This window comes from Callithrix jacchus, chromosome 22, assembly GCF_049354715.1.
Source record: "Callithrix jacchus isolate 240 chromosome 22, calJac240_pri, whole genome shotgun sequence".
In the NCBI taxonomy this organism is placed as follows: domain Eukaryota; kingdom Metazoa; phylum Chordata; class Mammalia; order Primates; family Cebidae; genus Callithrix; species Callithrix jacchus.
The window spans coordinates 45,356,522-45,371,013 of NC_133523.1; the positions used below are offsets into that span (position 1 = coordinate 45,356,522).

The 14,492-nt window shown below is 40.1% G+C and overlaps 2 protein-coding genes across 4 annotated transcripts in view; both read left to right on the forward strand.

Moving 5' to 3' along the window:
* ZNF616 (zinc finger protein 616) overlaps window positions 1-12,047 on the forward strand; it is a 28,420-nt gene extending 16,373 nt beyond the window's left edge. Inside the window, exon 3 of the mRNA NM_001270936.2 lies at window positions 9,397-12,047. Coding sequence (NP_001257865.1) covers window positions 9,397-11,495 — 2,099 coding nt within the window. The 3' untranslated portion in view covers window positions 11,496-12,047. The remainder of the gene's footprint in view (window positions 1-9,396) is intronic.
* Window positions 11,509-14,492, forward strand: part of ZNF841 (zinc finger protein 841) — a 38,229-nt gene continuing 35,245 nt past the window's right edge. The window contains exons 1-2 of one of the 3 annotated variants that reach the window (XM_078358847.1): window positions 11,509-11,563; window positions 13,874-13,964. The gene's annotated coding sequence lies outside the window, so the exon portion shown is untranslated. Of the gene's footprint in view, window positions 11,564-11,714; window positions 12,061-13,873; window positions 13,965-14,492 lie in introns of those variants that run through there. The other 2 variants (XM_078358846.1, XM_054249174.2) reach the window with 2 other exon arrangements.

Here is a 14,492-nt window from a genome sequence, read left to right on the forward strand (position 1 = left end):
TGGCTATTGAAGTATTACTTTCTACACTCTTAGTATTTGGGGTGACTTGTTACCTGCACTATCTGCTTGGGAAGCTTTTTTTTTTTAATGTTGTTTCATCCTGCAAATATGGGTGCATATCTTACTTTCTTTATAAAGTGAATGTAGATATATAAATCCTGTGGGCATACTTACTGTGCTTGTGTGTTAAATAGTGATAACTTACCTCAAGACTTTTTATACAAGTTAGTGCTATTAGCTAGTCTAGAATATTGTGTTTTTTACTAAAGACTCACAAATTGGCTGGGCGCGGTGGCTCAAGCCTGTAATCCCAGCACTTTGGGAGGCTGAGGCGGGTGGATCACAAGGTCAACAGATCGAGACCATCCTGGTCAACATGGTGAAATCCCGTCTCTACTAAAAATACAAAAAATTAGCTGGGCATGGTGGCGTGTGCCTGTAATCGCAGCTACTCAGGAGGCTGAGGCAGGAGGATTGCGTGAACCCAGAAGGTGGAGGTTGCAGTGAGCCGAGATTGTGCCATTGCACTCCAGCCTGGGTAACAAGAGCGAAACTCCACCCCAAAAAAAAAAAAAAAAAAAAGACTTACAAATTTCTTTGTTTAATAAAGTATATCAACATTGTTTCATGTGTATAATAAGATAGCATATTGGCTTTACCATAGTCAGCGTGGCTAGCTATAGCAGATACCATAGATTGGGTGATTGAAACAAAAGAAACTCACTTTTCATAGATCTTGGCGGTGAGAAGTCTAACAATGTCAGAGCCAGCCATTTTAGTTCTTGGCATGGGCCCTTTTTCTGGTTTACCATGGCTATCTCTTTCTGTGTCTTCACATGGCAGAAGGATTGGTAGCAAACAAGCTTTTACACATCTTCTAATTCCATTCCTAAAATTCTACCCACCATTCTGACCTAACTGCCTCCCAAAGACCACACCTCCAAATACTATCGTCTTGAGGAATGACCTTAACATAGGAATTTTGGCAGACATACTTCTTTATGTCATGGCAGCCCGCATTGTATTGGCAAGTTTTTATTTTGTAGTTTCTTGTAAACTGTTTGTTGTCTTTTATCTTAGTTCATATGTTTTTCAAGTAGAATCTCTGTGTGATATATATTTTGTGGCCAGTTAACTAGATAATTAGAGACAATGAATAGGACCAGGTGTGGTAAGTCATGCCTGTATGTAATCCAGCACTTTGGGAGGCTGCAACAGGTAGATTGCTTGACCTCAGGAGTTCGAGACCGGCCTGAGCAACATGGTAAAACTCTGTCTCTACCTAAACTATGAAAAAATTAGGCATGCGTGGTGGTGAGTATTTTTGGTCTCAGCTACTTGAGAGGCTGAGGTGGGAGGATTGCTTGAGTCTTGGAGGCAGAGGTTGCAGTGAGGCAAGATTATGCCACTTTACTACAGCCTGGGTGACAAGAGTGAGTGAGACTCCATCTCCAGAAAAAAACTCAATAGATATAGAGTTGCTCTATTGATTGTTATATAGTTGGAGGCATGAAATCATATTAATATTTCTGATTTTCTTCCCCACATTTTATTCTATATTATATTGTATATTTACCTTTCTCCCATTCAAGTAGTAAGCAGGCCTGACACAGTTTAGCTTCTGAGATCAGCTGTGTTCTGGATGGTATGGCCATAGACACATTTGTCAAGTTAGTATGTAGCAGGGGAATGGCCAAGATGGCCAAATAGGAACAGCTCCAGACCGCAGTTCCAAGCTAGAGCAACATAGAGGGTGAGTGATCTCTGACTTTCTTTTTTTTTTTCACCCACAAGATCTAAGTAGAAGTTAGTAGATCTCTGACTTTCCAACCAAGGTACCAGGTGCATCTCAATGGGACTGGTTGGGCAGTAGGTGTAGCCCAAGGAGGGTGAGCCGGGGCAGCATGGGGCGATGCCTCACCTGGGAAGTGCAACAAACTGGAGGTCCCCCCCACCCAACGGAGGCCACTGGGGACTTTTCCAACCACTCCAGCACTCCAGTTCAGATACTGTGCTTCTCCTGCGGTCTTTATGACCCACAGACCAGGAGATTCCCTGGGCTAGCAAGCACCGCGGGTTTCAAGCACAACTATTTCAGCCAGTGCTGTGGGTTTCCAACACAAAAAGCCGCCCAAATCTGGGCAGCTGTTTTAACTGGTGCCTGGAATACCTGAGAGGCAGAGCTGCCCATTCACCTGAAGAAGAGGGGACTGAAAGCAGGGTTCCCAGGTGATCTGGCTCAGCGGGTTCCATCTCTGCAAACACCAGCAATCTGAAACACACTGGCTTCAGACTTTCACAGCCAGCACAGCAGTTTGATACTGAGCAGGGACAGTCGAGCTCCATAGAGGGAAGGGCATCTGCCATTACCAAGGCAGTTCTAATTTTACCTGTATAAACAAAACCACAAGGAAGTTTATGCAGACTTAAACGTCCATGCTCAGCAGCTCTGATTGGAACAACGGAGCTGCCAGCATAGTACTTGAGCTCTGAGAAGGGACAGACTGCCTCCTCAAGTGGCTCTCTGGCCAGCGTATAGCCAAAGAGGCACCTCATTAAGGAGAGCTCTGGCTGACATCTGGTGGGTACCCTTCTGGAATGAATATACCAGAGGAAGGAACAGGCAGCAACCTTTACTGTTTGTCAGCAACCTTTACTATTTGGGAGCCCCACAGGTGATTCCCAGGCAAGCAGCGTCTGGAATGGACCTCCAGCTGTCCTCAGGAGAGGGGTCTGACTGTTAGAAGGAAAACTACAAAACAGAAAGAAATAACTTCAACATCAACAGAAAGGATGTCCACTCAGAAGCTCCATCTGAAAGTCACCAAGTTCAAAGACCAAAGATAGATAAATCCATGAAGATGGAAAGAAACCAGTGCAAAAAGGATGAAATCTCACTTAAAGCCAGAACACCTCTTCGCCTCCAAGGGATCACAACTTCTCACCAGCAAGGGAATAAAATTTGATAGAGAATGGGTTGGACGAATTGATAGAAGCAGGCTTCAGAAGGTGGGTAATAACAAACTTCTATGAGCTAAAGGAACATATTCTAACCCAATGCAAAGAAACTAAGAACATTGAAAAAACATTAGACAAAATGCTAACTAGAATAACCAGCTTAGAGAAGAACATAAACAACTTGATGGAGCTGAAAAAGACAGCACAAGAACTTTGCAAGGCATACACAAGTTTCAATAGCTGAATTTATCAAGCCAATAAAAAATATCAGAGATTGAAGATCAACTCAATTAAATAAAATGAGAAGGCAAGATTAGACAAAAAAGAGTGAAAAGAAATAAGCAAAGCCTCCGAGAAATATGGGAGTATGTGAAAATACCTAATCTACATTTGGTCAGTGTACCTGAATGTGATGGGGGAACGAATCCAAGCCAGAAAACATTTTTCAGGATATTATCCAGGAGAACCTCCTCAACCTAGCAAGGCAGGCCAACATTCAAATCTAGGAAATACAGAGAACACCACAAAGATATTCCTTAAGAAGAGCAACCTCAAGGCATGTAATCACCAGATTCACCAGGGTTGAAATAAAGGAAAAAATGCTAAGGGCAGCCAGAGAGGAAGGTCGGGTCACCTACAAAGGGAAGCCAATCAAATTTACAGCTTATCTCGGCAGAAGCCCTATAAGCCAGAAGACAGTGGGGGCAATATTCAACGTCCTTAAAGAAAAGAACTTTCAACCCAGAATTTCATATCCAGCCAAACTAAGCTTCATAAGTGAAGGAGACATAAAAACTTTTACAGAGAAGCAGTTCCTGAGAGATTTTGGCACTACCAGGCCTGCCTTACAAGAGCTCCTGAAGGAAGCACTAAACATGGAAAGGAATAACCAGCATAGGCCACTGCAAAAATGGACCAAATGGTAAAGACCATCAACACAATGAAGAAACTGTGTCAAGTAACAGGCAAAAAAAAAAACCAGCTAGTATCAAAATGGCAGGATCAAATTTACACATAACAATATGAACAGGCTAAATGCCCCAATCAAAAGCCACAGAATGGCAAATTTGGATAAAAATTCAAGACCCATTGGTGTGCTGTATTCAGGAGACCTATCTCATGTGCAAAGACACACATAGACTCAAAGGGATGGAGGAAGATTTACCAAGCAAATGGAGAGGAAAAAAACAGCAACAGGGGTTGCAATCCTAGTCTCTGATAAAATGGACATTAAACCAACAAAGATCAAAAAAGACAAAGAAGGGCATTACATTATGGTAAAAGGATCAATCCAATAGAAAGAGCTAACATAAATATGTACATACTGAATACAAGAGCACCCAGATACATAAAGCAAGTTCGTAATGACCTACAAAGAGACTTAGACTCCCACACAATAATAGTAAGAGACGTTAGCCCTCCACTGTCAATACTAGATCAATGAGACAGAAAATTAACAAGGATACCCAGGACTTGAACACAGATCTGGACCAAGTGGACCTAATAGACATCTACAGAACTCTTGACCGCAAATCCACAGAATATACATTCTTCTCAACACCACATTGCACTTACTCTAAAATTGACCACATAGTTGGAAGCAAATCACTCCTCAGCAAATGCAAAAGAACAGAAATCCTAACAACCAGTCTCTCAGACCACAGTACAATCAAATTAGAACTCACAATTAAGAAACGCACTCAAAACTACACAACTACATGGAAACTGAACAACCTGCTCTTGAATGGCTACTGTATAAATAATGAAATGAAGGCAGAAATAAAGATGTTCTTCAAAACCAATGAGAATGAAGACACAATGTTCCAGAATCTCTGGGACACATTTAAAGCAGTGCCCACAGGGAAATTTATACCACTAAATGCCCACATGAGAAGTGAGGAAAGATCTAAAATTGGCATCCTGTTGCCAAAATTAAAAGAGTTAGAGGAGCAAGATCAAACAAATACAAAAGCTAGCAGAAAACAAGAAATAACTAAGATCAGAGCAGAACCGAAGGAGATAGAGACACAGAAAACCTTTGAAAAAACCAATAAATCCAGGAGCTGGCTTTCTGAAAAGATCAACAAAACAGACTTCTAGCCAGACTAATAAAAAAGAAAAGAAAGAAGAATTGAATAGATGCAATAAAAAATAATAAAGGAGATATCACCACCGATTCCACAGAAATATACACTGCCATCAAAGATTACCACAAACAACTCTATGCACATAAACCAGTAAATCTAGAAAAAATGGATAAATTCTTGGACACTTACAACCTCCCAAGACTAAATCAGGAAGAAGTGGAATCCCTGAATAGGCCAATAACAAGGTCTGAAGTAGAGGCGCAATTAATCGCCCACCAACCAAAAAAAGTCCAGGTCTAGATAGGTTCCCAGCCAAATTCTACCAGACATACAAAGAGGAGCGGGTATCATTTCTTCTGAAATTATTCCAAACAATACGAGGGAATCCTCCCTAACTCATTTTATGAGATCAACATCATCCTGATAGCAAAACCTGGTGGAGATATAACTAAAAAAGAAAATATCAGGCCAATATTCATGAACATCAATGCACAAATCGAATAAGCAAACCGAGTGTCATCACATCAAAAAGTTTATCCAGCACATTCAAGTAGGCTTTATCCTGGGGATGCAAGGCTGGTTTGACCTACACAAATCTATAAACATATCCATCACATAAACAGAACCAAAGGCAAAAACCACATCATTATCTCAATAGATGCACAGACGGCCTTCAACAAAATTCAACAGCCCTTTATAAAAGCTAAAAATGCTTAAACCTCGTATCAATGGAATGTATCTCAAAATAATAAAAGCTATTTATGACACACCCACAGCTAATATCATACTGAATGGGCAAAAACTAGAAGCATTCCCTTTGAAAACTAGCACTAGGCAAGGGTGCCTTTTCTCACCATTACTGTTCAACATAGTATTGGAAGTTCTAGCCAGAGCAATCAGGAAAGAAAAAGAAATAAAGGATTTTCAAGAAAAGAAATAAAAGATACTCAATTAGGAAAAGAAGTCAAATTGTCTCTATTTGCAGATGACATGATTGTATATTTAGAAGACCCCATCGTCTCAGCCCAAAATCTTCTTAAGCTGATAAGCAACTTCAGCAAAGACTCAGGATACAAAATCAATGTGCAAAAATTACAAGCATTCCTATACACCGATAATAGACAAATGATAACTGAACTCCCATTCAGAACTGCAACACAGAATAAAATACCTGGGAATACAACTAACAAAGTATGTAAAGGATCTCTTCAAAAAGAACTACAAACCACTGCTCAAGGAAATAAGAGAGGACACAAGCAGATGGAAAAACATCCCATGCTCATGGTTAGGAAGAATCAGTATCATGAAAATGGCCATAGTGCCCAAAGTAATTTATAGATTCAATGCTATTCCCCTCAAACTACCATTGACCCTTTTCACAGAACTGGGAAAAACCTCCTTAAACTTCATATGGAACCAATAAAGAACCCACATAGCCAAAACAATCCTAAGCAAAAAGAACAAAGCTGGAGGCATCATGCTACCTGACTTCAAACTATACTATAAAGCTACAGTAATCAAAACAGCATGATACTTGTACCAGAACAGAGATGTAGACCAATGGAACAGAACAGAGGCCTTGGAAGTAATGCCACACATCTGTAAACATCTGATCTTTGACAAACGAGACAAAAGCAATGGGGAAAGGATTCCCTGTTTAATAAATGGTGTTGGGAAAACTGGCCAGCCATGTGCAGAAAGCTGAAACTGGACCGCTTCCTTACACCTTATACTGAAATTAACTCCAGATGGATTAATGATTTAAACATAAGACCGAACACCATAAAAACCTGAGAAGAAAACCTAGGCAATACCATTCAGGACATTAGCATAGGCAAGACTTGATGACTGAAACACCAAAAGCAATGGCAACAAAAGCCAAAATAGACAAATGGGATCTAATTAAACGCCAGAGCTTCTGCACAGCAAAAGAAACAATCATTAGAGTGAACTAGCAATGAAGAGAATAGGAAAAAATGTTTGCAGTCTACCCGTCTGACAAAGGGCTAATATCCAGATTCTGCAAAGAAGTAAAACAAATATACAAGAAAAAAAACAGACAACCCCATCAAAAAGTGGATAAAATATATGAACAGACACTTTTCAAAAGAAGACATTTATGAGGCCAACAAAGATATGAAACAATGTTCATCATTACTGGTCATTAGAGAAATGCAAATCAAAACCACATTGAGACACCATCTCATGCCAGTTACAATGGCGATCATTAAAAAATCTGGAGATTCCAGATGCTGGAGAGGATGTGGAGAAACAGGAACGCTTTACACTGTTGGTGGTTGTATAAATTAGTTCAACCATTGTGGAAGACAATATGGCAATTCCTCAAGGATCTAGAAGTAGAAATTCCATTTGACCCAACAATCCCATTACTTGGTATATACCCAAAGGATTATAAATCATTCTATTATAAAGATGTGTGTTCATTGCGGCACTATTTACAATAGCAAAGACCTGGAACCAACCCAAATGCCCATTGATGATAGACTGGAAAAGGAAAATGTTGCACATTACACCATGGAATACTATGCAACCATAAAAAACGATGAGTTTGTGCCCTTTGTAGGGAAATGGATGCATCTGGAAACCATCATTCTCAGCAAGCTGACACAAGAACTGAAAATCAAACACTGCATGTTCTCACTCATAGGCGGGTGTTGAACAATGAGAAGACATGGACACAGCAAGGGGAGCATCACACACTGGGGTCTGTTGGGGGTGGCTAGGGGAGAGGCAGTGGGGGGTGGGGAGGTTGCGGAGAGATAACATGGGGAGAAATGCCAGATATAGGTGACAGGGGGATGGAGGCAGCAAACCACCTTGCCATGTATATACCTATGCAACAATCCTGCCTGATCTACACATGTACCCCAGAACCTAAAGTACAATTAAAAAAAAAATAGAAAACAAAATCTGGAGACAACAGATGCTGAAGAGGATGTGGAGAAATAGGAACACTTTTACACCATTAGTGGTAATGTAAATTAGTTCAACCATTGTGGAAGACAGTGTGGCAATTCCTCAAGGATCTAGAACTAGAAATACCATTTGAACCAGCAATCCCATTATTGGATATTTACCCAAAGGATTATAAATCAGTGTTTTATAAAGACACATGCACACATATGTTCATTGCAGCACCGTTTACAATAGCAAAGACTTGGAACCAACCCAAATGCCCATCAAAGATAGACTGCATAAAGAAAATGTGGCACTTATATACCAGGGAATACTGTGTAGCCATAAAAAAAGGATGAGTTCATGTCCTTTGCAGGGACATGGATTAATCTGGAAAACATCATTCTCAGCACACTGACACAAGACCAGAATAACAAACACTGCATGTTATCACCCATAAGTGAGTGTTGAACAATGAGAACAGAAGGACACAGGCAGGTGAACATCACACACTGGGGTCTCTTGGAGGGTGGGAGGCTAGGGGAGGGAGAGTGGGGGCTGGGGAGATTGTGGAGAGAGAACGTTGGGAGAAATACCTAATGTAGGTGACAGGCAAATGGAGGCAGCAAACCACCATGGCGTGTGTATAATCCTGCAAGGTCTGCCCATGTACCCCAGAACTTCAAGTAAAATTAAAAAAAAAAAAATTTAAATACAAAAAAAAGTTAGTGTTCTCAACATATTTTCTACTTATGCTATCTGTAGAACATATGTTCTTGCTTATTATTATAAAGGGAGAATTGTTTAGAATTCCATACTATAAATTTTGTATATTTACATATGTGAATTTATATATGCAATATAGAAATTTGTAGCATGGAATTCTAAATATATTGTATATTGTATTTTACTTACCTGCTGGTTTTACCATAGGTTATTAGAAGTTTTATTTATTAATTTATATGATTATTAATTGGTTGAACTTGTGAACATTTACCATTATACTGTACCTTGCTGTAGTTTGGCATTTGTTTGTACACAGTAAATATGAATTAAGTATATATAACTTTTATTCTTTTCTGTTCTGAGAGAGCCATATGTTTAAAGCCAGTTGGTATGTAATTTGGTGTCATTGGTTGCAAAATACTCCTTTTAGTGCTAGTATATGTTTGCACAGCATGAGTCTTTGGTCGTAGGATGTTTGAAACTAGGCTTTCCTAAAATTAATTTGATTTACATGTTGTCACCCTTTCTTTACTATAGAATTCTATTCGTTTTGTATTTCTAAAAATAGAAGATCATGGTGGAGAACTTTCACACCTGTCTAGTATAAACATTATGTTTAGTGTAGTATGGTTCCAGTATAAACCATATATTGATATTTATTTATCAATAACAGTTATTGAAAAAAACCCATGTTCATTATATTTTGCAGGTATCTCTCCTAAATGTATGATCAAGGAATTACCACCAACAGAGAACAGTAATACAAGAGAAAGATGCCAGACAGTGACACTGGAAAGACATCAAAGCTACAATCTTGAAAATTTATACTTCAGGGAAATGCAGAAAAATCTACCTGGCTTTGAGTTTCAGTGGAAAGATGGTGAAAGAAATGATAAAGAAGTGCCAGTGCCCCATGCAAACAATGTTGCTGGTAAAAAGGCTCAACGTAGTCAAGGGGATGTAGAAAACAAGCATACTGAAAAGCAGCTTACAGCAAGCTCTCAGTCACGCCTGGCTGACCTGCAGAAAGTTCAGACTGAGGGGAGAGCTTATGAATGTGATCACATGGAGAAGACAAGTAATAATGGTTGTTTAGTTTCTCCACACATTAGGGGAAAGTCTTACGTGTGTAATGAATGTGGCAAAACCTTTGGAGAGTCTTCCAGTCTTACTACTCATCAGATGATACATACTACAGAGAAACCTTACAAATGCAATGAGTGTGGCAAAGCCTTTTGTCGGGCCTCACTAGTAACTGTACATCAGGTAGTCCATACAAGAGGGAAACCATGTCAATGTGATGTATGTGGCAAGATCTTCAGAAAAAAATCATATTTTGTAAGACACCAAAGGAGTCACACTGGACAGAAACCCTACATATGTAATGAATGTGGCAAGTCCTTTAGTAAAAGTTCCCACCTTGCAGTTCATCGGAGAATTCATACTGGTGAAAAGCCTTACAAATGTAATCTGTGTGGGAAATCTTTTAGTCAACGTGTCCATCTTAGACTTCATCAGACAGTTCATACTGGTGAGAGACCCTTCAAATGTAATGAGTGTGGCAAAACCTTTAAACGGAGCTCAAACCTCACTGTGCATCAGGTAATCCATGCAGGAGGGAAACCACATAAATGTGATGTATGTGGCAAGGCGTTCAGACATAGATCGAATCTTGTATGTCACCGGAGAATCCACAATGGAGAGAAACAATACAAATGCAATGAATGTGGCAAGGTCTTCGGTAAATGTTCAAGTCTTGCAGTGCATAGGAGAATTCATACTGTAGAGAAACCTTGCAAATGCAATGAATGTGGCAAGGTCTTCAGTAAACGTTCAAGTCTGGCAATGCATCAGAGAAGTCATACAGGACAGAAACCTTACAAATGCAATAAATGTGGTAAGGTCTACAGTAAGCATTCACATCTTGTAGTGCATTGGAAAATTCATACTGGAGAGAAAGCTTACAAATGCAATGAATGTGGCAAAGTTTTCAGCATACATTCACGTCTTGCAGCACATCAGAGAATTCATACTGGAGAGAAACCTTACAAATGCAATGAGTGTGGCAAGGTCTTCAGTCTGCATTCACGTCTTTCAGTGCATCGGAGAATTCATACTGGAGAGAAACCTTATAAATGTAAAGAATGCGGCAAGGTCTTCAGTGACTGTTCAGCTTTTGCAAAGCATCGGCGAATTCATACTGGAGAGAAACCTTACAAATGCAAAGAATGTGGCAAGGTCTTCAGTCAATGTTCACGTCTTACAGTCCATAAGAGAATTCATAGTGGAGAGAAGCCCTACAAATGCAATGAATGTGGCAAGGTCTACAGTCAATACTCACATCTTCTAGGGCATCGGAGAGTTCATACTGGAGAGAAACCTTACAAATGTAATGAATGTGGCAAATCCTTTAATCAGGGCTCAACACTCAATAGACATCAGAGAATTCATACCGGAGAGAAACCTTACAAATGTAATCAGTGTGGGAATTCCTTTAGTCAACGTGTCCATCTTAGACTTCATGAGACAGTTCATACTGGAGACAGACCCTACACATGTAATGAGTGTGGGAAAACGTTTAAACGGAGCTCAAACCTCACCGCACATCAGATAATTCATGCAGGAAAGAAACCATATAAATGTGATGTGTGTGGCAAGGGGTTCAGGCATAGTTCACATCTTGTAAGTCACCAGAGAATCCACACTGGAGAGAAAAGATACAAATGTACTGAATGTGGCAAGGCCTTTGGACGGTTGTTTTCCCTCAACAAACACCAAAGAATTCATTCTGGCAAAAAAACCTTATAAATGTAATGAGTATGGGAAATCCTTTATTTGTTGCTCAGGCCTCACTAAACATCAAATAAGACATCCTGGTGAGAATCTTACAACTAAACTCAATACGACAAGGCCTTAGACATTGTCCTAGCTTCTGTAATCATGAAATAATTCATACTTAATAATATAGCTAGTATATTTATCCCTTCTTTTGAAATCTCATGTGGAATTGTAATCTCCAGTATTGGAGGTGGGGTCCACTGGGAGGTGAATAGATCATGGAGGTGGATTTCTCCAGTGAAGAAAGATTGAGCATCATCGTTGGATCTCAAGATTTAGCATCGTCCCCTTGGTTCTGTCCTGGCAGTAGTGACTTCTCTTGAAGTCTGTGTGTTTAAAGGTGTATAGCACTTCCCTTTCGCTTGCTCTCATTCTTACAATGTGAAATACCTACACCCTCTTTGCCTTCCACCATAATTTTAACTTTCCTGAGGCTTCCCTAGAGGGTGATCAGATGCCAGCATTTTGTTTCCTGTTAAGCCCGCAGAAGTGTGAGCCGATTAAACCTCTTTTTTTATACATCGGCCAACCTCAGGTATTTTTTTTAACAATGCAATTGTGAACTAACACATGTACACATGCAGTGAGTATACCAACATTTTAAGCTAGCATTCACTACTCACTAAGTGTAAGAATATACATCCTGGAGAGAAATCACAGAATTATAATATGCGTGGCAAGAATTCGCAAAACTTGTGAATCAAAAGCCAAAATTTGTGAATCTATAGGTAATTCAAAGGGCATAGATGTACCAACGAAATGAGGGTGGGAAAACCTTTACTAGAGTTCAATCACTACTTGTCATAAGAGAGTTTATACTGAAAGGAAATCATAAATGTATGTGTCAGAGGCTTTCCCCAGGCATCAGAACTCATTAGACATCAGAATAGCCATTTTTGAGAGAAACCAAAGAAATACAATATGCATGCTAAGGCTTTTACATGAACATCAAAATGCAAACAGAGTATTCATACTAGAGGGTAGCCTTACAAATATAATAAAGGTGGTAAGGCTTTCTAAAAACTCAAATGTTCAAAAACCTGGAATCAACCGAATTGCCCATCAGTGATAGACGGGATAAAGCAAATGTGGTACATATACACCATGGGATACTATGCAGCCATAGAAAGGAATGAGATCATGCCCATTGCATAGATGGAGCTGGAAACCATTATGCCCAGGAAACTAACACAGGAACAGAAAACCAAACACCATATGTTCTCACTAAGTGGAAGATGAACAATGAGAACACTTGGGGACAGGGAGGGGAGCAACACACACTGGGGCCTGCCAGTGGGTGTTGGGGGTTGGGGAAGGGAAGCATCCGAGACAATAGCTCATGCATTTTTGCCTTGATACCTAGGTGATGGGTTGGTAGGTGCCGCAAAGCACAATGGCACGTGTTTTCCTATGTAACAGACCTGCAAATTGTGCACTTGTCCCCCAGAACTTAAAGTGAGACGAAACAAATGCCCACACCTTTGTAGTTTGATTGAACTTGTAGAGGAGAAGCAGCCTGCAACTGTGCTGAACGTGAAAGGGCCTTTAAGCAGTAGTGTATCTTCAGGCTTTGCCAAATTATTCCTACTTGAGAGAAACCTTGGAAATGTAGTCAATCAATGTGGTAGAAATTTCAACCATTGCTTTCCACAGATTACGTATCTTTGAAATCATATTATCAGATAACCAAATCTACTTCTCCAAGATTGGCCTGGAATATTAACTACAGAATAACTGCAAGACAATAATTCATTAAAACTCAGGACAGTGTGTATTTTAAAGGAACAAGTGCATGTGTGGAAATGGCTCATTCAGTTTATACAATATTGTATTATATCTGAGGGGTTTCATCGTTGTTGTTTGTCTTTTGACAAGGAGTCTCGCTCTGTTGCCTAGGCTGGAGTGCAATGACATGATCTTGGGTCATTGCAACATGCGCCTCCTCGGTTCAAGCAAGTCTCCTGCCTCAATTTCCCAAGTAGCTGGGATTACAGGTGCCTGCCACCACGCCTGGCTACTATTTTTATTTTTAGTAGAGGTAAGGTTTCACCATGCTGGCCAGGCTTGTCTCAAACTCCCAACTTCAGGCAATCCACCCACCTCAGCCTCCCAAAGTGCCAGAATTACAGGCGTGAGCCACCATACCCAACACAAAAGGAGGTTTCTGTTTTTTTTCTTTTCTTTTATAACAGAGTCTTGCTCTGGTCCCCATGCTATAGTGCAGTGGCACCAATTCACCTCACTCCATCCTTTACATCCTGGGTTCAAGCAATTTGTGCCTCAGCCTCCCAACTAGCTGCGTTACAGTCAAACCACCCTGCCTGCCTAACTTTTGTATGTTTTTCTAGAGACAGGATTTCACCATGTTGACCAGGATGTTCTCAATCTCTTGACCTCGAGACCCGCCTGCCTTGGCCTCCTAAACTGCTGGGATTACAGGTTTGTGCCATCGTGCCCAGTGGGACATTTCTTAAAGCAGCTACCAGACTATGACCTTTATCCTAAAGTTTGAAGTCTGTCACCTTCCTTACATATCCTTCATTGTGGTCTCTGGGAACGAACCATCAAGAAAGAGGAGCTACTTCATTTGGTTTGGTTTCTTCATTTCCATGCTGCCTGAAGATTACGGCCATTAAATTTTAAAATTCAGTGTCATGTGAGTTACACGTTACACAGCATGGAGTAATTGGGAGAATAATGTCAATTATGACATAAATTTTGCTTGTGTTCAGGGTGTAGAGTGCCACTTTGGGTTGTAGGAAATAATTGCACAGCCAACTGACTGAAACACCAGTGAGGACACTGATGGAATATTAACGATATTCATGGGAGGCAAGTGATAGTTTAATGAAGTTGGATTGTGTGGGATAAAGAATGCAAAGGAAATGGTGGTTATCTACATTGAATGACCGCTGTTTTATCTTAAACAGAAATTTAAAATTATTCTTGGAAGTGGAAGACTGCAGT